The sequence below is a fragment of the Heteronotia binoei genome, chromosome 19 (genome assembly GCF_032191835.1).
Source record: "Heteronotia binoei isolate CCM8104 ecotype False Entrance Well chromosome 19, APGP_CSIRO_Hbin_v1, whole genome shotgun sequence".
Classification (NCBI taxonomy): Eukaryota; Metazoa; Chordata; class Lepidosauria; order Squamata; family Gekkonidae; genus Heteronotia; species Heteronotia binoei.
Window position 1 is genome coordinate 45379666 of NC_083241.1, and position 23021 is coordinate 45402686.

General features: G+C 57.4%; 2 protein-coding genes across 2 annotated transcripts; one reads left to right on the forward strand and one right to left on the reverse strand.

Annotated features, from left to right (window-relative positions):
• Window positions 1–3968: 3968 nt before the first annotated feature.
• On the forward strand, window positions 3969–10249 carry MNS1 (meiosis specific nuclear structural 1). Its single transcript, XM_060259829.1, has 10 exons — window positions 3969–4065; window positions 4205–4444; window positions 4752–4879; window positions 5398–5500; window positions 6394–6623; window positions 7098–7314; window positions 7406–7513; window positions 7802–8059; window positions 8167–8292; window positions 9923–10249. The coding sequence occupies exons 1-10, from the start codon at window positions 4063–4065 to the stop codon at window positions 10040–10042; spliced, it is 1533 nt and encodes a 510-aa protein (XP_060115812.1). The 5' UTR covers window positions 3969–4062; the 3' UTR covers window positions 10043–10249.
• Window positions 10250–11673: 1424 nt separating this feature from the next.
• Window positions 11674–21569, reverse strand: TEX9 (testis expressed 9). Its single transcript, XM_060260072.1, is given in 11 exon segments — window positions 11674–11837; window positions 12275–12409; window positions 12630–12764; window positions 13060–13233; window positions 13882–13964; window positions 14444–14610; window positions 14938–15023; window positions 16271–16319; window positions 21007–21074; window positions 21227–21290; window positions 21379–21569. Coding segments are annotated over 11 exon segments (1230 nt in total). The 3' UTR covers window positions 11674–11759.
• Window positions 21570–23021: the final 1452 nt, after the last annotated feature.

The window sequence follows — 23021 nt, forward strand, 5'->3', positions numbered from 1 at the left end:
CCCATTTTGCAGTTGTGTGTTTCCTTATACAAAAATGCCATCAGTCTGTGTTGAGGGAGAATTGTCCTGACTGTGCAGACACGGCTCCCAGGGGGCACCCATAGGGAAGGGACCCAGCTGCCCCTGCTGCTTGGAGCGGGGGGGGGGGTCCTTCCCCACTTTGAAGCCCACTTCTCTGGCCCCTGCTACAGCACACGAAGGACTCTCCAGGCTTCAGACGACTCCGTGTGTGCAGCAAGATGGTTTTTGCAGCTCTCTTCCAGAGGTGCTACACTACTGCATGCACAGAGGAACTGTTAAAAATATGACTGCTCCCACCTGCTGTCTGAAGCAGTAGAATCCAGGAGCTCCCGTTTCCTTCTGTACAGCCTTCACCAAGCCCATTTTCTGTTGGGAGCTTCTCTGGCTTCCATCGAACTTGTGCCACCATGAGGGTAACAGAACTGGCTCCATGTTGTCAGTCAGCCCTGCCTCCCCCTGCGCGTGAGTGCCCATTCACACACAAGCCTGGTTGCATCATTGACAGCAGGGACTGTGGCAGAGAGGGTTTGCTGAAGCCCCACAGGGATCCAGGACTCGTTCTGTTCTTTTCTTACAAAAGGAAAGACTTCCACATGCCCCCCCACAAGCCATCCTGACTTGCCAGGCCATGGGGCTTGCAGAAGCAACTTGGGTCAGAAGAGCAAGGAAAGGCTGGTCAAGCTGGGGCACCAGCGAAGCCTGGAGACAGGAGGAAAGTACCTTAACCCGTGGGCCTAACTCCACAGCCAGTGGTGAAAGAAGTCACTCAGGGCAGGAGAGATTTGGCAGGGGGTGTTCTTGGTGGACTGCGTGTGCCTCCTGTGAATTAGTCGGCAGGGGCTGCGTTGCCACCTTGGCCTTCCTCAGAATCTCACAAGACTCCTTGAGTAACTGCAGAAGAAGCTATAATGAAGAAACATAGCAAACACTTGTAGCATGTATAGGCAAGACTAAAGAACATAATAGAAGCCATGTTGGATCAGGCCAATGGCCCATCCAGTCCAACACTCTGTGTCTCATAACATAAGAGAAGCCCTGTTGGATCAGGCCAATGGCCTATCCAGTCCAACACTCTGTGTCACACAGTGGCAAAAAAATGTGTGTGTGTGTGTGTGTGTATATATATACACACACACACACACACACACACTGGCTAATAGCTACTGATGGACCTCTACTCCATATTTTTATCCAATCCCCTCTTGAAGCTGGCTATGCTTGTGGCCGCCACCACCTCCTGTGGCAGTGAATTCCACATGTTAATCACCCTTTGGGTGAAGAAGTACTTCCTTTTATCCGTTTTAACCTGTCTGCTCAGCAATTTCATCGAATGCCCACGAGTTCTTGTATTGTGAGAAAGGGAAAAAAGGACTTCTTTCTCTACTTTCTCCATCCCATGCATTACCTTGTAAACCTCTATCATGTCACCCTGCAGGCGACATTTCTCCAAGCTAAAGAGCCCCAAGCGTTCCAACCTTTCTTCATAGGGAAAGTGTTCCTACTGCCTTGCCAGGCTGATAGAAAACAAGATTTACAAGTTAAATATAGGTTAACAGCCCATCCCTCCTCCCACCTAAAACCTTCCCCTAAAAGTCTGTATTATTCCTCAGGCCCCCATGTTACTCCATCAAGGCCACATTCCAATTCACAGACATCTTCAGTTGGTATCTATCCTCTGTTACTAGGGAGACGAGATTAGGCCCGAGTTTCCTGCCATGACTTCCCCTTTCAGGGTGCTGTTCCTTCTCACCAGGCAAATGCCTAGGGTGCTGGCCTTCTGGGGGCACCAAATTGGATGCCGCCATGTGACTTGGGGATGTTATCAGTGCGGGGGGGGGGGGGGGGGATATGCCAAGAAGTTAGCTCTGCCAGACAGTCTAGAGTCTGCCCTGTTTCTCATACTTAAAAGGGGACAAGCTTAAGATAATACATGCGTTACTGCAGTTATACATATGGCAATGTAGTTATGAATACAGGAGGATAATTGGCTCTTTGTCAGCAATAATAATACTATTAGGAAAATCAGCAAAGTGGATTCAGAGTACAGACTTGAAAGGGATCCTTGTCAGGGGCCTGTCCGCGACACCTACATGGAAAGGCCAATGAGAACTTGTGCTTAGCAAGAGGGGAGCAGGGAGCTCAGTAGCATAATGGCTTCTGGCATAAGGTGCCTGAAAGATGAGCCTTTGAGTTCTGGGCTGGAGAGACAAGGGTGCTTTTTCCTTTGTTCCCAGCCAGCCTCTGTCTGCAGACAGGAGACAGATCTCCACTGAGCTCCCTCCGGCCCGGCTAATTCGCTAATGAGCAGCGACAGCTCTTCTGTACGCAGCAGCAGCAGCCGCACCAGCACTGAAATGGCAACATCTCTGGATGAAGAGAGGTTTTTTTTCTGGCATTGAAGAGAGGAGGAGATGGAATTGGGCCACCTTCAGTTTGGATGAAACGTTTTGCAAAACTGATAACAAATGAGTTCAGCCAAAGGCTGTGTAAAAATGTTCCTGGTCTCCTGGAAATTAAATCCCAGAGCCGCCTCATTGTTGGCAGTGAAACATGATAGGTTTATTAACGACTCAGCAGAACTCGGGAGCTGGAGCGGGGCTTTTATCTGATGCAATTTTTCTCCCTAATCTGAATTGTACGTATGCGGCGGATGCTTCAGAACATCTGGATGGGATGATTTGTTTTTCTTGCTTGCACCTGCAAGCATCAGGAGGCGCATAAACAAAATAGAAATTAAATCTTTCATAAAGCAAGGGGGGTGGGGAGAGAAAACGCCATGGAGTGTGAAGCTCAGGGGAGTCTTCTGACAAGCGCCGTGCTGCAAATATGCTGGTGTGGGACGTAATTCTTCTGACAAGGGCCGCTGGTGGCACCGCGCAGAGCCTCAGCAGATACCCAAATCTCAGCAGAGGAAGCTGGGAAGCCTGTGATGCAAACGGGGAAAGGCTCCAAGCCCACCAGCCTCATTGTGTCTAAAAACAGCCCATGGAGCAGGAAGTGCTGGGGTTTCATTTGCTGGAGCTTTGGCATTAAACCCGACTCCTTGGGTGCAGATGGCAGTTCCCAGAGGCTGAGAAATCCTGTCCAAAGCTACACCATGCAAGCTGCTCACCAGGCTGGGCCTCCCAGAGGGTCTTAAAAATGACGGGGTGTGTTTGTGTGTGTGAATGGTAGAGGGCCTGGGCCTGTGGAGCCGTCCTCTGGGGACCCAGAGCCTTCTCTGTCTCCCAAGCCCCTAAGAGCTGTGCCGCTCCCGGGTTTTGGATCATGGTCCTGCCCCAGTGCAAGGGCGTGAGGTGGGAGAAGGACACCGAACCATCTTCATTTGGGGTTCTTTGCAATGAAGTGCCAGTCTCTAATCTCCTGTGCCAGTGTGGCAGACCTGAACTTTTAAAAACACCGCTTTGCCATTAAGCGTTGATAGGCGGGTTGGTTCTTCGAGAGCTTCAAGGCTTCCCTACGTCATTGCATGCCTTGGCGACTGAATTATTTAGAATGGCCACTTTTTTTAAGCCATAGATCTTCATTCCAATCTCTCGGTAATTGAAAGTTTGAGCATTAAAACGAAATGGGACCCCCCCCCCCAACCACCACCAGTCAAGCGGGTTTTGGCGCGTCCACAGCCCAGACGCCTGTTGCAGCAGTCCTGCGGCAGCCTCCCAGCCAGAGAAGAGCAGTGCCAGCAGACCCCTCCCACACAGATGCCCAGGCTTTGGGCAGGAGGAGGCGTGCTGGTGCCCCCTCCGCGGGCCTCTCTCCGGCCTACACGTGTCGGGGGTTTCTCACGCGCGGAGCGGAGCCAGAAGGGCTTCTGCCTCCTCCCCCCCCCCCGGCCCGGCGCTTCCAATGGTACAGCCCAGGAGACAGCGCATCTGCCCCGCCCACCACTCCCTCAGTGGCTGAGCCGCTCTGGAGGCTGAGCCAATGAGAGCGCCGCTCTAGTCCTCGGGGGGCGGGCAGGCAGCGGCTTTTCCGCCGGACGTGGCGTAGCGGGCCCGGTTGCCTGGGCAACGGCGGCGCTTGAGCGGGAGAAGCGAGAAGATGGTGAGCGGCGGCCTTCTCTCCTCCCGCCCGGCTGGGTCCGCGGGGGCTGCCCCATTCCCTTCCCGCAGGGAGTCCCGCGTGGGGGGGGGAGGTCTCCCGGGCCCGCCTGGAGGTTGGCAGCCTTCTCTCCTCCCGCCAGGCGCTTCCCGCCCCCCGCAAGGGCGCCCGGGGGCAGCTGACGCCTGCGCAGCAGCTGGAGCGGAGGTATCAGGAGGCCTACTTCCGGAGCATGGCCGAGGAGGCGCACGAGAAGAAGGTGCAGCGCGTCCACCAGCTGGAGGTGATGTGCGAGGCCGAGGACCGCGTGGAGCGCAAGCGCATCTCCCGCCTGCTGCAGCAGGAGGAGCACGAGCGCCGCCTCGAGGAGGCCCTCCAGAGGGTGAGCCCTGGGCAGGGGCCTGCAGGGAAAAGGCACTGCTTGTGAGGGGCTTGGCTCCTGAGAGTCCCGCTGCACGGCCGGGGGCATCCTTGTACTGCTGGTGCATTGCTCCGAAACAGACTTCTGATGAGCGAGAAGGCAGCAGGGCAGGGGTGGTGCTTGTGGCACAGCCTACCCGGTTTCTTCAGAATTCTTAAGCGAGTCTGGGATTTGTTTTGCTTTGCGACTGTTGTTCTTCGGTAGCCTTTTCCATTCTTTGGCTTTGCTGTTCTAAAGTGCGGTGTCCGCTCCTGTCCTCTGGCCACAGACAGAAGAGAATAAAAGGCTGAGAGAACTGGAGTTACAACAGGAAGAAAATCTGGCTGCGGAGCTAGCAAAGCTAAACCACGAGAAGCTTAAAGATGAAAAAATGAGGCAGCAAGTGAGAGAGACCAGGTAGGTTTCCCTATGAGGAAACGGCTCTGAATACTATTCCTGCACTCTGGAAGAGACGGTTGGCACTTTTGAAATTGGGAGTGAGGCAAAGATGTGAATCATAGAAACTCAGAGTTGCAAGGGGCCAGACAAGCCATCTAGTCCACCCCCTGCTCAGTGCAGGGTCAGCCTAGAGCAGGGGTGGCCAACGGTAGCTCTCCAGATGTTTTTTTTTGGCCTACAACTCCCATCAGCCCCAGCCATTGGTCATGCTGGCTGGGGCTGATGGGAGTTGTAGGCAGCATCCCTGATGGGGGTCAGGGCAGTGAAAGATCCAGTGTGTAGGGCTAGAGAGCAGGCAGGTCACAACTGGGGGGCTTCCAGCCCAGTCTCAGTACTTTTGCAGGGCACCCCAGCCTCTGCACCCCTCCCGCAATGCCTTTGATTCTTGGGCTCTCCTCCACCACCCCATGATAGCGGTGTGGACAGGGAGTGCTTCATTCTCCCCACGCCACCCCCTTTCCCTTTTATTTATTTAGCATTGAACTTCGGGAGCTGGAGAGGAAGCTGAAATCTGCATACATGAACAAAGAAAGAGCCGCCCAGATTGCAGAAAGAGAAGCTCTGAAATACGAGCAGATGGTAAGGGGTGGTGTTGGACGTTGGGGACTTGGGAATCTTGCCTGGGATTTCTTGTATGGTCGTCTTTGGTTTGGTTGCATCACCTTCTTTGTTGTAAAGTGCAGAACTTTAACAAAACATGTAGATTCAGGCATCTGCCTTCTGCTGAATTGGGCCATTGGGTCCCCACAATCAGTGTTCTCTGCTCAGACTGGCAGTCCAAAGACTCAGGCAAAGAAGGGTCTTTCCCCTTCAGGGATGCCGCCAGCGACTGAACCAGGAACCTTCTGCGTGCCAAGCAGGGGCTGTGCCACTGAGCCCCCCCCCCCCCCCCCCGTGACTGACTGACTGGGAAATGGTTTGGTGGAAGCTCACACAGTTCGTGCAGTTTTGTGTTGCAAGTTAAGATTCCTGTTGTGTTGGAACACTTGCCTTGGGAGGCTGCTGTCGTGTGAGTGGCTTGGGTCTTGCGCTGGCTCCAGCTGTTCGACTGGCCTTAAGTCCCTCCTCTGCCTCCCTGTCGGGGGGGGGAAGACTGAGTGGCTGCCTGTCTGGAGACAGAGGCCTGTTTTTCATACATTTTCCAGCAGAGTCTCCGTAGTAGACATTATTGCCATTGAAGAGGTCTTCATTTTTAGAAAGCCGCCTTGAGGGGTCCAGCCCCCTTTCCTGCTCTCTGAAGCTGCCCCCCCCCTCCCCGCTGGTTTTCTGTGCAGTCTGCCGCCTGACAGGTGACCTTCCTTCAGTTGATTCTGTGTGGCCGAAAGGTGGAGCTGTTGTCCAGGCTGCTTGGAGGAACTCCCACGTGCCTTCTTCGTGGGGAGGCTCTGAAGTGGCTCTTCAGGATGCGCACTTGTGCACCTTCCCTCTGAGTTCAGAGGCACAGATTAAGTCTCCCCCCCTTGCAATGGCAGAAAAGCGATGCGGAGCTAGCGAGAGCCATGAAGGAAGCCCAGGAGCGAGGCGACCTGGCCGAGAGCACGGCCGAGAGGAGGCGGGCAGAGGAGCAGGTGCTGTATCAGCAGGAGCTGGAGAAGCAGCTGGAGGAGAACGAGCGGCGGAAGCAGGCCGCCTACGAGGAGTTCCTCCGAGACAAGCTCCTGGTCGATGAGATCGTGCGGAAGATCTACGACGAAGACGAAAGGTCGGGCCTGGCAAGGGCTGGTTGAGGGGCCTTTGGACAAGGGGCACTGCCCTGTTCTGCCCATGCCCAAGAGGGAGCCTCTGTTGGTGAGAGGGGGGGCGGGCAGGTGGGCTTCTTCTCCCCCCCCCCCCATTGTCTTTGACAGAACAGCAGACAAAAATGCCCAAGCAGTGGAATGGGGATGTGTGTGTTGGTCCAAAGCATTCCTCATTGACCTCTGGCATGTCCAAGCAGAATGCAGAGGGGCTTTGCAGGGCCAGTTTGCCCTAGAAGTTGCCCCCAGGGGGTGGGGGGGTTGGAATGCCCTCCTGCAGATGCTGGGAGAATCCACAGCTGCCCTGGGGCCTAGGGGGGGCGGGTGAGGCCTGGGCCCGGAGCCCAGGAGAGGAGGGCAGCTGTGCCCCGGCCCCTTCTCTCTTGGTGAGTGGCTGGTCTAGGAGCATGGCCAAAACCACCTTTCCCGACACCTTGCAGGGCGAGGCAGGAAAGGCTGGAGAAGAAGAGGCTGACCCAGCGCTTCATAGAGGAGTTTAAGAAGGACCAGGCCCTGCGGAAGAGGAGGCAGCGCGAAGAGATGGAGGAGGAGAACCGGAAGATCCTGGCCTTTGCCAACATGTGGCAGCAAAGAGAGGACAAGCGGATGTCTCAAGTGCAGGAGAACGAGGAGCGCAAGCGCCAGCTCCAGCAAATGGTAGGGGCTGCGGTTCTGGCCTGGCCTGCGGAGGGCCTTTGCCCATGGGGGGGCAGCCCTTGAAGCCTGTCCTCCTTCCTCCCCCTTGCAGATGACGGAGCACCTGGAGAAGGAGCAGCGGGAGCGAGAGGAGCTGGAGGTGGTCCGGCAGGAGCTCTCTGTGGAGGAGCAGGCGGCGGCAGACAGGAAGAAGGAACGGGTGAGGTGCCTGGGGGGAAGGAGGACCACATGGCCCTGCCTCCTGCAGCTGAGGCCAAAGCCTGCCCCACCCTTCTTCCCGGGGGGGGGGGGCAGCAAGGTGTCAGGGCCCTTCCAAGCCTCCTCAGCTGGTCCCCGAGGTGAAGGGGGGGGTGGCTGCTCTCCTATGCTGTGTTGGTGACAGGGGGTGGGAGCTGCCAAAGAAGACCCCTCCCCCCGTAGCAGTGCCCCACAACTAGAGCGCCTGCACTGAAGGCCAGCGTGGAGGGCAACAGCGACACTCTTGCAGGAGGAGATGGAGAAGAAGATCCGGCAGCGCTTGGAGCTGCGGCAGTCCTACGAGGAGCAGCTGGCCCTGCGGGAGGTGCTGCAGCAGGCGCTGAGGGAGGAGGAGGCCGCCTTCCGCCAGGCCATGCTGGCCAAGTTTGCAGAGGATGACCGGATCGAGCAGATGAACGCCCAGAAGCGGCGGATGAAGCAGCTGGAGCACCAGAGGGCCGTGCAGCAGATGATCGAGGAGCGGCGCAAACAGTTCTTGGCAGACAAGGTGAGTCCAGGGGAGCCTGGAGGCTGCTGGGAGTTTGGGGGCCGTCTGTCGTGAACTCAGGTCCTCCACCAGAGCAAGACCAATGCAAAGTCCTCTCTCCCGGGCAGGAGCGTGAGCTGGAGGAGAGGCAGCTGGACGAGAGGAGGGCGGCAGCCGTGCAGGCCATCGTGGAGGAAGAGCGCCGCAAGCTGCTGCAGGCACACGCCGTCAAGCTGCTGGGCTACCTTCCCCGGGTGAGTGGGGGGAGAGCAGCAGGCCTTGCTGGGGACCTGCCCGTCCCTCTTCCATGGCCCAGGGGGGCCCATCCTCTGCTGCGCAGAAAGCCCTGGGCCCCCGTGTGGCACTGAGGGGCCTTTCATCTGCCCCCCCCCCTGCTCTCAGCTGAGTTGTGCAGATGCTGTGGCCAGTGGCCTGTCTTTCTGCAGACAAGGGTGCTGCACTGCCACCTGGTGGCCATCCCTCCGCTCCAGCCCAGCCCTTGTGGGAGAGCCGACTCTGTGCTTGTCCCGCGCAGGCTGCCCCTGGACTGACTGGAGGGCAAGAGAATGCAGCTGGGAGCGGGGCCAGCAGGGCGAGACCTGGCACACGGGTGGGGGAGCGGAGGGGAGATGGCAGAGCCCAGGGGAAGTGGGGCTGAGATGGCAAGAAGGCAGCTGCCCAAGAGGCCTGGGGCCAGTGTTTCCTCGACCGTCCAAGGGTGCAGGGAAAACCCGGAGTGAGGGAATGCGGCCAGAGCAGAGGGGCTTGGCTGACTTCACAGTCTGTAGAGGGCCTGCCCCCCCCACCCTACTGCTTGCAACAATCCACACTCTGCCAATGTGTTTCTAGCACATTCCCAGTTAATCCTCCCGGCTCTTCTTGTCCTTCCTGTGTCCCCCCTGCTCTGTCAGCTCCGCCTCTCTCTTGCGGGTTCTGCCGGAGGATCCCCGAAATGCTGACCAGCTCCCCGCCTGTCCTACTCGGGCGAGGGGGGGGGGAGGAGAGGGGGGCTGCAATGGAAACCGCGTCTAGCCAGGTCTCCTCTCCTTTTTTGCAACTGGGTCCTGAGCCTGCAAAGCGAAGGCTCTACCACGGAGCCCCCCCAGATTCTGCTGGACTGATAACGAGAGGACCCCATCCCTGACCTGTGACTAGCCATCTCACGACTAGCCATTGCAATGGGGGGGGAGTTGCAGTAGGCTGAGGACCTCTCTACATCATGGCATTTAAGAAGAAGATATTGGATTTATATCCCGCCCTTCACTCCAAAGAGTCTCAGAGCAGCTCACAATCTCCTTTCCCTTCCCCCCCCCACAACAGACACCCTGTGAGGTAGATGAAGATATTGGATTTATATCCCACCCTCCACTCCAAAGAGTCTCAGAGCAGCTCACAATCTCCTTTCCCTTCCTCCCCCCACAACAGACACCCTGTGAGGTAGATGAAGATATTGGATTCATATCACGCCCTCCACTCCGAAGAGCCTCAGAGCGGCTCACAATCTCCTCTCCCTTCCTCCCCCACAACAGACACCCTGTGAGGTAGATGAAGATATTGGATTCATATCCCGCCCTCCACTCCGAAGAGTCTCAGAGAGGCCTACAGTCTCCTTTCCCTTCCTCCCCCACAACAGAACCCTGTGAGGTTGGTGGGGCTGAGAGGGCTCTCACAGCAGCTGCCCTTTCAAGGACAACCTCTGCCAGAGCTCTGGCTGACCCAAGGCCACGCTAGCATTTAAGGAATCCTTTGGTGCAGCTGGGTTGCTTTTTAAAAAAAACATCCTTTGGATGCTTTAGCAGAAGACGAGTAGAAAGAGCCCCACGAGCACGGGAGTGTCCTTTCTGGGGTGCTAACCCTTCTCCCTCTTTCCACGTGTCCTCCCAGGGTGTTCTGAAAGATGAGCAAGACGTAGACATGCTGGGAGAAGAGTTCAGGCAAGTTTATCAGAGAAGAAAAAATGACGGGCTTATGGAAGAAGGCGGAGGTGAAGCTGCTTCACAGTAACCCTAGCTTGCACTCCCTGGCAGGCGGGAGCTACGTTCAAGTCTGTGCGCATTTCTTTCTCCATGGTTTTGCCTATCAGAGGGACAATTTGTGCCAGTTTGTACTTCATGCTCCCTTTGGAAAGGGACCTTTGGGTTTGTATGGACCAGCAGAGGTGCCTAAAAAGATGAGCTGGACAGAGGTCTACATTAAAGATGATTCCACGAAGTGTTTTGTGTCCCACTAAATGACACTGCTGTGGCAAAAGCACAGGCTTGCTCTGAAGTGAGAATCTCTCTGCTCTAGAGCGCCTTCCAGTGGACAACAGAAGTTGACAGGGGGTGGCGCTCTTTGACTGCAGCGGAAGAGCTGGACCTTTCACACTAGTCCTAACTTGTTTGGGGAGCTACAATTCCTATTACTTTAAGAAGGCAGGAAAGATGATGATGATGATATTGGATTTGTACCCTACCCTGCACTCTGAATCTCAGAGCAATCACAGTCTCCTTTACCTCCCCACACCTGCCCACAACAGCTCTCCTGGAAGCTGCCCTTACACGGACAGCTCCTGAACTGTGGCTGACCCAAGGCCATTCCAGCAGCTGCAAGTGGAGGAGTGGGGAATCCAACCCGGTTCTCCCAGAGAAGAGTCCTCTAATCACTACACCAAACTGGCTCTCTCATATATATCCCACCCTCTACTCTGAATCTGAGCGGCTCACAATCTCCTTTCCCTTCCTCCCCCACAACACCCTGTGAGGTAGATGAAGATATTGGATTCATATCCTGCCCTCCACTCCGAAGAGTCTCAGAGCGGCTCACAATCTCCTTTCCCTTCTTCCCCCACAACAGACACCCTGTGAGGTGGGTGGGGCTGAGAGGGCTCTCACCGCAGCTGCCCTTTCAAGGACAACTCTGCCAGAGCCATGGCTGACCCAAGGCCATTCCAGCAGGTGCAAGTGGAGGAGGGGGGAATCAAACCCAATTCTCCCAGAGAAAAAACCTCTAATCACTACACCAAACTGGCTCTCTGATATACATCCCACCCTCTACTCTGAATCTGAGCGGCTCACAATCTCCTTTTCCTTCCTCCCCCACCACAGACACCCTGTGGGGTGGGTGGGGCTGAGAGGGCTCTCACAGCAGCTGCCCTTTCAAGGACAACTCTGCCAGAGCCATGGCTGACTCAAGGCCATTCCAGCTGGTGCAAGTGGAGGAGGGGGGAATCAAACCCAGTTCTCCCAGAGAAGAGTCAGCTAATCAGTACACCAAACTGGCTCTCTCATATATATCCCACCCTCCACTCCGAGTCTTAGAGCGGCTCACAATCTCCTTTCCCTTCCTCCCCCACAACAGACACCCTGTGAGGTGGGTGGGGCTGAGAGGACTCTCACAGCAGCTGCCCTTTCAATGACAACTCTGCCAGAGCCATGGCTGACTCAAGGCCATTCCAGCAGCTGCAAGTGGAGATGGGGGGAGTCAAACCCAGTTGTCCCAGGTAAGAGTCCTCTGCACACTTAACTGCTACACCAAACTGGCTCTCTTCAGCCTGCCCTGCCCCATTTTTTTAAAAGTGGGAAACGAAAGGAGCCAGCTGCTGAGGCGGGGGCGGGGCTTAAGGGGAGGAAGAGATGCTGCAGAGACACACCCAGTTTTCTAGAAAAGTGGACATTTAATTGATTCACCCATGAGGCCGTTTTCTTTGATTCTCTCCACCTTCCAGTCTGTGCTGGAGCAGTTAGGAATTTCCCCATTCGAGGGCTTTCATGAACTCCTCTTCAGTGAACGAAAGCATCTTAGCGGCTTCAATGTGCATCTAAGGAAAAAGAAAACTATTTAACAAGAATGTTCTTTCCTTGGGGGGACTTCAAACTATTAGATGAAGCGTTTCTCCCATCCTAAGAAAGCCGGGCACAGGCAAGAAGGAAGTGGAGACCCTCGCTTATTCCCCTGCCTCACTCTCGGTCAGTGGGGCCAGCTGGCTCATGGCGCTGGAATGGTGGCACACTGGGATCTATTTCGTTCATTTCCCCAAGCAGAAGTGGCCGAGGAGGGGCGCCCAGTTTGGTCCCTTCTGGAATCCACACCAATGCTTGAATGGCCCCTGGAACGTGTGTGGAGTGAGTCCCTGGTCCGTGTGGCCGCTGGGTCAGGAGAGCTACGGAAGCCGGAGCCTGCGCTGGCGGGCAGGTGGGCGGGCGGGGGACCCTCCTACTGTGCTGCAGCTCAATACAGACACTGAGGGGAACCTGCCTTTTGCCTCCTTAAGATGTCGATTAATTTCAGCTGCTTAACGAAAGCGGCCATCAGGTCTCCTTTCTGCTTCTCGAGTTTCTTTTTCTCCCCGGCCAGCTCTTCCAGCTTTCTGTGCTGCTGACTGACGAGATCCTGGGGGAGAAGGAAGCAGGTCAAGGCAGGAGCTCCCGCAGCAGCAGGAGGGAGGGAGGGAGGGAGGGAACTCCGTGGCTGGCACGCCTCGCTCTTTAGGCCCAGCCCTGAACTCCACCCCAGGGCCTCCCACCTGTCCGCCTGCCTGCCTGGGGTGTGGAGAGGCAGCCCAGATGCCCCGCAGGGCACAGCTGCGTCCACCTTGAGGCCCCTTGCACACCTTGCTGCTTTGCTTCGCCTTGGCCACCTCCTGCTTGGCTTTCTCCGCTTCCTCCAGGGCTCGGCTCAAGCGCACTTCCAGGCTGCTCTGGCTGGCCAAGGCCTGCTTTTGGGCCCTCCTGAGTGTCTCCAGCTCCTGTGGGGGAGAAGAGAGGAGGTCGGGCAGGCAGGCAGGCGGCCAGAAGAGGACAAGGAGCCCCCCACTCCCTCCAAGGCTGAGTGTGCCTGAGGGCTCCAGCCCTAGTCTCCGTCTCACAGGGCGCTGTGCCCCAGAGAGCGCTTCCCTTCAGCCTCCACTTCGCCAGAGGGACAGTTGGGCCCCACTTCCCTTCCCAGCCCCACCCACCAAACAAGGCAGACCCGCCTCCTGAAGGTGGTGTTGCCCCTGCCTTCTCCCCCACCCAGCGCTCCAGAGGCAGGGCCGAGCTCACCTTCTCAAGCCCGGAGACCCGCTGCTGCAGCCCTTCTGCCCTCCGCCCTGCTTCCTCCGCCAGCAGCTTGTACTTCTCCAGCTGGGCCTGCTGGGCGCTGGAGGTTCGCTGCAGCCTCCCCTGGGCCTCTTCAGCCTCCTTCAGCCGGCGGCTGAAATCCTGGCTCTCCTCATCCTGCAGCCCAGCAGGGAACACGGTGGAGGGAGGGAGGGAGGACAGGGCCCCCTCTGCCCCTCCCACACCCGCCCACCCACCCAGCAATGGGGGGGAAGCCCCCCTCCTGCCTTGGGGCAGCCTGGAGGGCCTTGTGCAGTCCGTGGCTGGAGGGTGGGAAGTAGGGAAGGGCTGTGGGCTCGAGGGGAGGCCAGATGCAGGCAGGAGGGGAACTGCAAAAAGGCTCTCCCCCCCCCCGTGGGAAGCAGCAGGGGGGCCAGGCAGGGTGGGGGGAGGACAAAGGCAGAGAGCTTCCTGGAGGCTCCTTTGGCACTGGCAGGAGGGGGCACAGTTGGGCCGCAGGGGCTGGGTCTCCTCTGCTGGCTTACCCTGCCCACCAGCTCAGCCAAGACCAGGCCAGACACCCCCTCTGCATGGACAAGGCAACGGGACAGAAAAGCTGCCTTTCACTTGCCCTTTTCGGGGGGGGGGATCTAAGCCTGAAGTGCTGGGGCCTGCCTAGCCCCTCAGTGTGCCCGAGGTCCAGAGAAGGCCTGAAGCAGCTGTTCCCGTCCACCCGGCTGTCCTCGGGCGGGGGGTGGGGGGGCAGCGATCCCAGGGGCCCGTATTCAACACGTCACGCCAACAAGCCTGCCACTCGTCCCTCACCTTTTGACTGCACTCCCGCCCGAGGTGGTCCAGCTCCTCTTGCATCACACGCAGCTTTGCCTTCAGAAACCGGATCTGGGCCTCTAGAAGAATGTCCAAGCAGGAGTCTCGTTTAATGCTCTCGGTGCCGATGTCTCAAGCTCCACCGCAGGGCCGCTGACTGGAGAGATGGCGGTGGGGATCGAAAACCCCATTGGGGGTGGGGTTTGCAGTTGGAGCAGTGAGCCAGAGGGGCTCCCCAGATCGGAAGGGGTGCTGCAGGGGCGGCTTCCCCAAGTGTCCCCTGTCCAGCATCCCTGCTCACGCTAGCCCCATCTCTGGCCGGCCACGTGTGGCAACAGCCGCTTATCGCTAGGCAGGCAATGCTCTGGCCTGAGGGCCAAATGAAGTCCTCTGGCCAGCTTCACTGCCCCCCCTTGCCCCATCCTACAGAGAGCTTAAAAGGAGGCTTCTGTAGGGGCCGAGACCAGCCCTTTGCCTTTCGTGGTCTTCCTCGAGCTCTGGGGAGATGAGCAAGGCAGGCCTCCCTGGGACTCGGGAGAAGGCAGCCCAGCAGCCTTACCTGCTCCGATGTCACTTCCTGCCCCGAGGAGGGCCTCCTCCTCCTCCAGCTCCGGCCACTTCCCTTCTTCCAGCTGCCCTTCAATCTTGCCAATGGTCTTTGCCAGAGAGAAGTCGGGCACTGCCACGTCAGCTGCCCTGGGGACCGTGTATGGCCTCAACTTGGCACTGGGAAGACAAGGGCATGGAAAGATGGCCCCTCCCTAACTGCCCCTTCTTCCCCCCCCCAGGCCCAGCTGAAGGGGGAGGGCTCCTCGTGGCTGGACCCTTTTTTGGAGATGCCAGGGATTGAACCTGGGACCTGCTTCCCAAGCAGATGCTCTACCACTGAGCCACCGTCCCTCCCTGTTGCTTGCTTGCTTCCTTGAGGAAGGGATGAGATGGGGCCAGCGGATGATGAGAGGGGGCTGCTGTTGTGGCTGGTCCAGGGTCCAAAGGGGGCGGGGCCCGGCAGGTACAAAGGTGAGGGAGCCCCGCCCATCCCTCCGGCCTTACCTCGGAGCAGTCTTGCTTCCCTTCTTGCCAGACGGGGTCTTCGGCCCAGCTGCAGCTGCCGAGCCAGGTCTCTTCTTGTTCGCTGGCTAAAGAAAAGATCACAGGCTTCCATTTCTGCCTCTCCACCGATTCCCCTTCCCCAGGAGACCCGAGAGCAGGGCGGCTTCTGCTGGTTCTCCCTGCCGCCAGGGAAGGGCAATGCCCGTGGGGCCACTCCCTGCTCATCCTGGGCGGGACCCCTCAGCCCTTGGGCCAGCCACCAAGAGGACAAAACTGCAGCTGGAGGAATCCTGGGCACACTAGCTCAGTCCCTGCAAGGCCTTCTTGGGAGTAAGGCCCACTAAGCTCTGACACTCTGCTTAGAACTGGCTCAGGGTAAGTCTTCAATCTGTCACCTTTCTGAAGGTTGTGGGACAGGAAAGGTGACAGGATCAGCCGGCTAAACTTCAGGGTCTGCGACTGGCATATCCACGTGGAACTTCCCTAATGAAAGAGGGGCCCTTGGAGAGGATCCAGAAGCAGGGCTGCTTCTCCGGGTGGGAGCTGCCTCAGTCTTGCTGCACCCCAAGAACAGCAGCCTGAGAGTTGCACAAGCTTTAGTTGGTCAGCCAGAGCTCACGGAGTGCGATGAGGAACAATCTGGGAAGACCCTACACACCAGCTGCACAAAGACACACTTCCAACACACAAAATCTGTTTTTCAGGTCTCCTCTGACTTTTGCTTTCAATAACTTTTATCTACAAGGTCACCACAAATACAAAGAAATCAGAGTACAAATGGGGGGGGGGGGGGGCGGAGAAGGCAGAGAAAGGCCTTGCCGGGCTTGAGTAAAGAAGAATTGCAGATTTATACCCTGCCCTTCTCATTCAATCAGAGACTCAGAGCGGCTGACAGTCTCCTTTATCTTCTCCCCCAACAACAGACACCCTGTGAGGCGGGTGGGGCTGAGAGAGCACTGTCAGAAGCTGCCCTTTCAAGGACAACTCCTGCAAGAGCTTTGGCTGACCCAAGGCCATTTCAGCAACTGCAAGTGGAGGAGTGGGGAATCAAACCCGGTTCTCCCAGATAAGAGAGCTCTGGCTGACCCAAGGCCATTCCAGCAGCTGCAAGTGGAGGAGTGGGGAAATCAAACCCGGTTCTCCCAGATAAGAGAGCTCTGGCTGACCCAAGGCCATTCCAGCAGGTGCAAGTGGAGGAGTGGGGAATCAAACCCGGTTCTCCCAGATAAGAGGCCGCACACTTCACCACCACACCAAAAGAAACCCCTCAGGTATATGAAGAGATCTGGCAGGCACGCGGAACACCGAGCACCCGGCCATTTCATTTGGGTACCTTGTTGTGGGCGTGTGGAAGAGCCGGCAGTTCAGAAGAAGGCAGATCTCTGGAGAGAGAGAAACAATTGCAAATAAATGAAAGCAATGTTGAGAAGCAGATGAATACAGACCTCCAACAGACTACAGATCTTCTTTCATCCCTTTTAAAAGATTTATCCAGAACTATAAACAGGGAAAAGAAATGACCACATACTTTATCTATCCAGCTGACTTTCCAAACTGATTTCCATGCAAAACCCGGTTCCAGGAAAGGGCTGCCTAACATGCTCCTATTTCCAGGGAGACGCGTTGGCCTTCAGAGCGGGCACTGCTGGGTCCAGATGTGCCAAGGAGTCCAGGCCCCCTCCCCGCTGGACCTCTTCACTGGGCTCTCCTGTCCTCCGGACCTTTGCCCTCTCTCACCCCCTGACACTTCCTAGGGCTGCAAAGAGGAAGGGGCTGTGGGACTGGCTTGAGCTGCGTGAGGTGCAGGAGTCGCTTCGGATCTAGACCCTGCTTCTTTTTGTCCAGTTGCACACCTCTCCACAGAGGAACGCAGTTCCGGCTGGCTTGGCACCAGGGGGTGTGGCCTGATATGCAGATGAGTTCCTGCTGGGCTTCTTCTACAAAGAAAGGCCTGGCTTCTGCTCTCCAGTTGGAAAGCGCTGCTGCCTTACAGACCTTTGGGCCCCTCGAAGCCCCTGTCGGTGCAAATACCTGGCAAGCCAAAATGGGTAGATGGACCGTGGGTGCCACCTGCATGAAGGGACAACCATGCCATGCACCTCTGCACAGACCAGTGCTGAGCAGCAGGTGAACACCCAAAGGGGCAATGGGTGGATAGCCAGAGGGTACTTGGGAAAGGATCTGGTGCAAAGGATACGGCGAGAGCCACCTCTCGAGCGGTCTGATGGCTTGGTGGGCAAGCCTGAAGCGGAGGTTGCCCCATTCCCCCCCAGACGAGGCCCAGAGCGGGCAGGGAGTGAAGAGCCGCCCCGCCCCCGCCTGACCTGGTAGTTCCTGACCTCTGGGTGAGAGGAGTGCAGCTGCCTGCCTGCTGGAAGCGATGGGACTGGGAAGCAGGGGGGGTTGGGATGAGGAGCCCGGCCAGGCCGGTCCCGCCCACCAAGGCAGCTCCACTCAGCAGGAGGCTGCTCTGGCCAACGAGAGCCCCAGAGGCCCCTTACGCCAGATCAGTGGAGACTGGGAGAGCAGCAGCAGTTGAAGGGAGACGAGGCACACAAGGGAGCAGAAAGGGGGTGGGGAGAACTAGGGAGAGCCAAATGAGACCAAGACTGTACTTGGGGCGCTCGTCAGTCACAGGTGCTTTCAGAAAAGCTGATTTGGCAGAAACAGAGGAGCCCCATGCACCTAGACAGAGGTAAGAAAACCGAGTGTTAGAAGAACCTTCTGGGCAGAAGACAGCAGCCCTCGCTAGCCTTCAAGTGCCACCTTCCTTGTGCTTCCAGGCCTGAAGGCGCACACACACACACACGGCACCCGCACTCCCCAAGGCTGGAGTACCTGGGGTCGGTGGCTGGGGGGAGCGTTCTTTGTGGAAGGGAGGAGCTCCCTATCAATGTGTGGCCTCTTTTGTTGAGTGAAAGGGCTGCCACAGCACAGCCTAAGCACCAGCGCAACTCCGAAGGCTGCCCTCCCTGGGAAGAATCCAGCCCCGCAGCTGGCAACGGTGGTCTAGTGGGAAAGCCAAGCCGGAGGCATGCAGCCAAGGTGCCAGCCTGCTTCTGGTGACCATGATGGCCTTGCCTGGCCAAAGCCTCCCCCTCCCCCTGAAATTAAAGGGGTCTCTAATAAAGCTCCAACAGAGCAGCAAAATCCCAACTGCAGAATAGCAGCAGGGAAGGGTCTGCCCTTGTGCCAAAGGACTGCTTCCTTCTCCCCCCACCGCTGCCCAATAGGGCCTGCCTCCTGAAGGCAGAGGGCTTTGTCCACGTTGCAGCCTCATGCTATGCCTTCCTGGCCGCTCTCTTTCCCCCTCTCATCGTGGAAGGACTGGAGCCCTGGCTGCACTCGGCACACGCAGGGAACTGCTGCGCTCTCCTTGCAAGAAGCATGACGGCAATCCCTCCCTACAGGCCTTGGTGCCCACGAGCCTTGAACCGAGAGGCGTGTGCCTGAGCAGGTCCTTGGTGTTCCTGCCCAGCTGCATGTCTCCTCCACCCCAGCCACGCCTGGAGAAGCTGCTGGGCTGGTGAACGGAAACACTGAATCACCTGCTGGCTGGCTGACTGCAAGGGGCGGCTGAAGCCCACCACCAAAGAAGACTCGCATCAAGTCCCAAGGCTGCAGCCTCCTGCTTGCGCACACAGCCCCCCTCCTTCTCCTCCCTCTCTTGCTGCTCTCTGCCCTTGTCCCCCCCCCACGGAAGCGGGCAGGGTCCTCTGCACCCCCTTGGCTTCTCTGGCCCGTCTCTGCCCAGGACCTCCACTTCCCGGGAAATGTCTGCCAAGGAGATCAGCTCTGCAGGCCTCAGACCAACCCCAGGCAGTTGCCTTTTCCTTCCAACCCCTCCCTGTATCCCTTTTCTTCCTTAAAGGCACGGAAGGCAGAGGAAGAAGGGAGCCCACCTCCAAGTGGCTTCCACGGGGCTCATTTCAGTAAATTTGCAATCGATCCAGCCTGAGTTTCTGGAATACAATAGCGCAGGCACCGGTGTATTAAGCACAATATATCCTTCAAAACCTCACCAGTTGAATTATCACTCACACAAAAAAGTGTGTAAACAAACATTTAGTGCGCAGTTTGGAGGGCCGGTAGCAGAGACTTGAGCATGTGCGTGTTGATCCTGATTGAATTCTTTGTCCTGTGGCTGCAGTTAAAACAGCATTGAGAGAAGGCTGGCGAAGGGTGAAACCAACGAAACCGTAGGAAATCCAGGAAATATGGTCTTTCGAACTCTTTGTGAAAAGTTGTGCAGGACAAAGCCCTTGTCTCCACCCAGATTCTGAACTGCAAGAAGCGGCTGAAGGCGGTGCCTTGGAGACGTGACTTTAGAAAACAGTCTGGGGGAGCATCGTGCGGGGGCTCGCTCTATTCTTTTGCTGTATTGACTTAATATAAACTGTGCACTTAATGTCTGTTTACACACTTTTTGTGTGACAGTGATAATTCAACCGGTGAGGTTTTAAAGGATATATTGTGAGTATCTGAAATGGCTGAAGGAAGCAGGGGATCCGTTGTTTCCGTGCAGAGTAACTAAGGCAGCAGCTTCACCTTTTAGGCTCTTTGATAATATGAACCTGGCAGATTTTAGACATTTTTATTGTGAATACCAAAAAGTCTCTGGCCAGCAAGTGCCCCTTAGGAGGGGGCCAGCCCCACGGGGGGGGGGATCCAAAGCCCCCGCAGGCTCCCTTTGCAAAAACACCACTTTATATCTGCAAGTTTAGTTTATTAACCAAGATGCGCATGCCTCATCTACTCCGACTCTTGCAACTAAGTGAGGCAGCTGGAACTCTCCCAGCAGCCCATCTTCCCTCCAAGCAGACTGCATGAGCTAAAGAGCCCTACAGGACCCTGAGTTCCTACTTTTCCCCCACCCTCCATCAGGGCCTCTGCACTTCTTGTGAAACTAGTTGCCTGGGGAAAAGGCTGCTGGCAGACTTGGAATGGGCACCTTCCCTGGCTTCAGTGCCAATTTCAAACGGCAAAAGCCAGATAGTTTTAACCTTCCCAAATGTTGAAACACAGCAGGTTTCTTTTCAGGCACAGGCCTTGTCATTGTGCCGCCTGCTAGTTTGGGGACAAGTCTTGGGGAATGAATGGGGGGAGCCTATTGGCCAGGAACCCTGGGAACCAGACCAGCTGAGGCCAGAGATGGCCTGGCAAGTGGGAGCCAGGAGCGCGAGCAAGAAAGGGAAGGAGGCTCCAACACAGGGACTCTCTGCTCCACCTGGCCACAAAGACGACGACGACTGCAGATTTATATCCCGCCCTCCACTCTGAATCAGAGACTCAGAGTGGCTTACAATCTCCTATATCTTCTTTCCCCACAACAGACACCCTGTGAGGTGGGTGGGGCTGAGAGAGCTCTGACAGAAGCCTCCCTTTCAAGGACAACTCCTGTGAGAGCTCTGGCTGATCCCAGGCCATTCCAGCAGGTGCAAGTGGAGGAGTGAGGAATCCAACCCGGTTCTCCCAGATAAGAGAGCTCTGGCTGACCCAAGGCCATTCCAGCAGCTGCAAGGGGAGGAGTGGGGAATCAAACACGATTCTCCCAGATAAGAGAGCTCTGGCTGACCCAAGGCCATTCCAGCAGGTGCAAGTGGAGGAGTGGGGAATCCAACCCGGTTCTCCCAGATAAGAGAGCTATGGCTGACCCAAGGCCATTCCAGCAGCTGCAAGTGGAGGAGTGGGGAATCAAGCCCGGTTCTCCCAGATAAGAGAGCTCTGGCTGACCCAAGGCCATTCCAGCAGGTGCAAGTGGAGGAGTGGGGAATCAAACCCGGTTCTCCCAGAGAAGAGTCGTCTGCACACTTACCCACTACACCACACTGGCTCCATGCAGGACTCTGGAAGCACTCCTTCTCAGAAGAGAAGGGCACAGAGAGAGGCCAGGGTCTTGCTCACACACAAAAAGCGTGTGCTCTGCCACCACGGAGACTGGTGCAAGGCAAGACTCTGAGCGGCCCGTCCTGTCCTTGCGCTCCCGTAAGTTGTGTGTGTGAGAGAGAAAGAAATGCCCTCCCTGCCTGCCGCTGTCCACCCCCTTCTGCCTTGCTGCTGGAGGCTTACCTCTGCTGCGCGGCCTCTTCCTCCGCCTGGGCCGAGAGTGGCCTGGACAGCCTTTCCTGCTGGTCTCTCTGCAGCAGGGGGAGAGGGGGGGAGAGGAGACTGGAGTGACCAGGGGGAAGAAGGGGCTCTCAGCAGCCGGGGCTCGGGGGCTGCCAGATGCGGGGGGGCGGAGAAGGGGAGCCCTGTCGCCCCCCGGGGTGTCAGCACCCCCCCCCCTCACCAGGACCTGCTGGGCCTGCCGCACGAGCGCCGCCGTCTTGGCCTCCAGCTGGGCGTTGAGGCGCCTGCAAAGAGAAGGCTGGTCAGGGCCCACCCGGCAGGGGTGTCGTGCACCCCTCTCTCCCGCCCTCCCTCCCTCCCGGCGGGGCTCACCTGTATTCCTCCTCCTTGGCCAGGAGGGCGGCGGGGACGGCGAGGCTGCTCCGCGGCACCTGCGCGGGAGTGGAGGGGAGGCGTCAGGGGGGGGGAGGAAGGAAGGGAGGGAGGCGGGACCCCCCCCCGGGCCTGGCCTCCCCCCTCCCCCCCTCACCCACCGGGGCCGCGGACGGGCTTCCCGCCGCCATCTTGAGGGCGGCTGCGGCGTCGCCAGGCAACCGCGCGGCCTAGTCGAGGAGGAGGCCCCTCCCTCCCTCCTCCTGCCCCACAATACGGTTGCCAAGTCCAGCTCAAGAAATATCCGGGGACTTTGGGGGCGGAGCCAGGAGACTTGGGGGTGGAGCCAAGATCAAGGGTGTGACAAGCATCATTGAACTCCAAAGGGAGTTCTGGCCCTCACATTGAAAGGGACCGCACACCTCTTCCATGCCTTCCTTCCATAGGAAATAATGAAGGATAAGGGCACCTTCTTTTGGGGCTCATAGAATTGGACCCCCTGGTCCAATCCTTTTGAAATTTGGGGGGTATTTTGGGGAGAGGCACTGGATGCTATGCTGCAAATTTGGTGCCTCTACCTCAAAAAATAGCCCCCCCCCGCAGAGCCCCAGATACCCACAGATCAATTCTCCATTATTTCCTATGAGAATAAATCTCCATAGGGAATAATAGAGTTCCCTCCCTCCCTCCCCCCGTTTTCTCTCTCTCACTCACACACACACTTAACTGGTGCACCGCTTATCACACACACTTGATACCCGTGGATCAATTCTCGATGATTTTCTATAGGAATAAATCTCCATAGGGAATAACAGAGTTCCCAGCAGACATTTCCCTCCCCTCCCCCCCCCCCCGCTTTCTGAGGACCCTGAACCGGGGGATCCCCCGCCCCCACCTGGGGGTTGGCAACCCTACCCCACAACCAGCCCTGCATGCCGTGCTGTGGCAGAAGGCTGCTCCGGTCTCCCCCTGGGGCAGGCTCGGCTGGGAATGGGGGCTGGCCCCAGAGCGCCCCTTCCTTCTCCCTGCGCTGGATTGGAGCCCCCCCCCTCAGGGTCATCAGAAAGCAGGGGGTGGGGGGAAGCGGCAGCTGGGCGCCCCACTATGCCCCGTGGAGACGGATGCCCACAAGGTGTAATGGAGAATTGATCCATGGGTATCTGGGGCTCTGCTGTTTTTGGAGGTAGAGCCACCAGATTTTCAGCATAGCATCACGCCCCTCTCCTCAAAGCATCCCTCCGGTTTCAAAAAGATTGGACCAGGGCGTCCAGTTCTGTGAGCCCCAAAAGAAGGTGCCCCTATCCTACATCTCTGATGGAAGGAAGGCCTTTAAAAGGTGCCCAGTGGCCCCTTTCAATGCCATGAGTTCAATTATTGGAGTTCAGTTATGCTTAATTGGAGTTCAATGATGCTTGTCACACCCCTGCTCCTGGCTCCACCCCCAAAGTCCCCAGATATTTCTGGAATTGGACTTGGCAACCCTAGCTGGGGGCTCAACTCCAGCCCCCCCCCCAGGGGGTGATTTTGGAGAGTGGGCTCTCTGCGGCCACCTTCTGCCCTGCTGAGCCCCCCCCCCCCACAAACCCCTTCAGGGACTCCCCGGCTGGAGCTGGCAACAGTGTTGTGGCAGCGTGGAGATCAGA

Bases quoted from the DNA above. Each gene is read 5' to 3' on its own strand.
- MNS1 (XM_060259829.1), top strand. The intron at 5,501-6,393 runs GTAAGGGGTGGT...TTGCAATGGCAG, and splicing joins CTCTGAAATACGAGCAGATG to AAAAGCGATGCGGAGCTAGC. The intron at 8,293-9,922 runs GTGAGTGGGGGG...GTGTCCTCCCAG, and splicing joins TGCTGGGCTACCTTCCCCGG to GGTGTTCTGAAAGATGAGCA.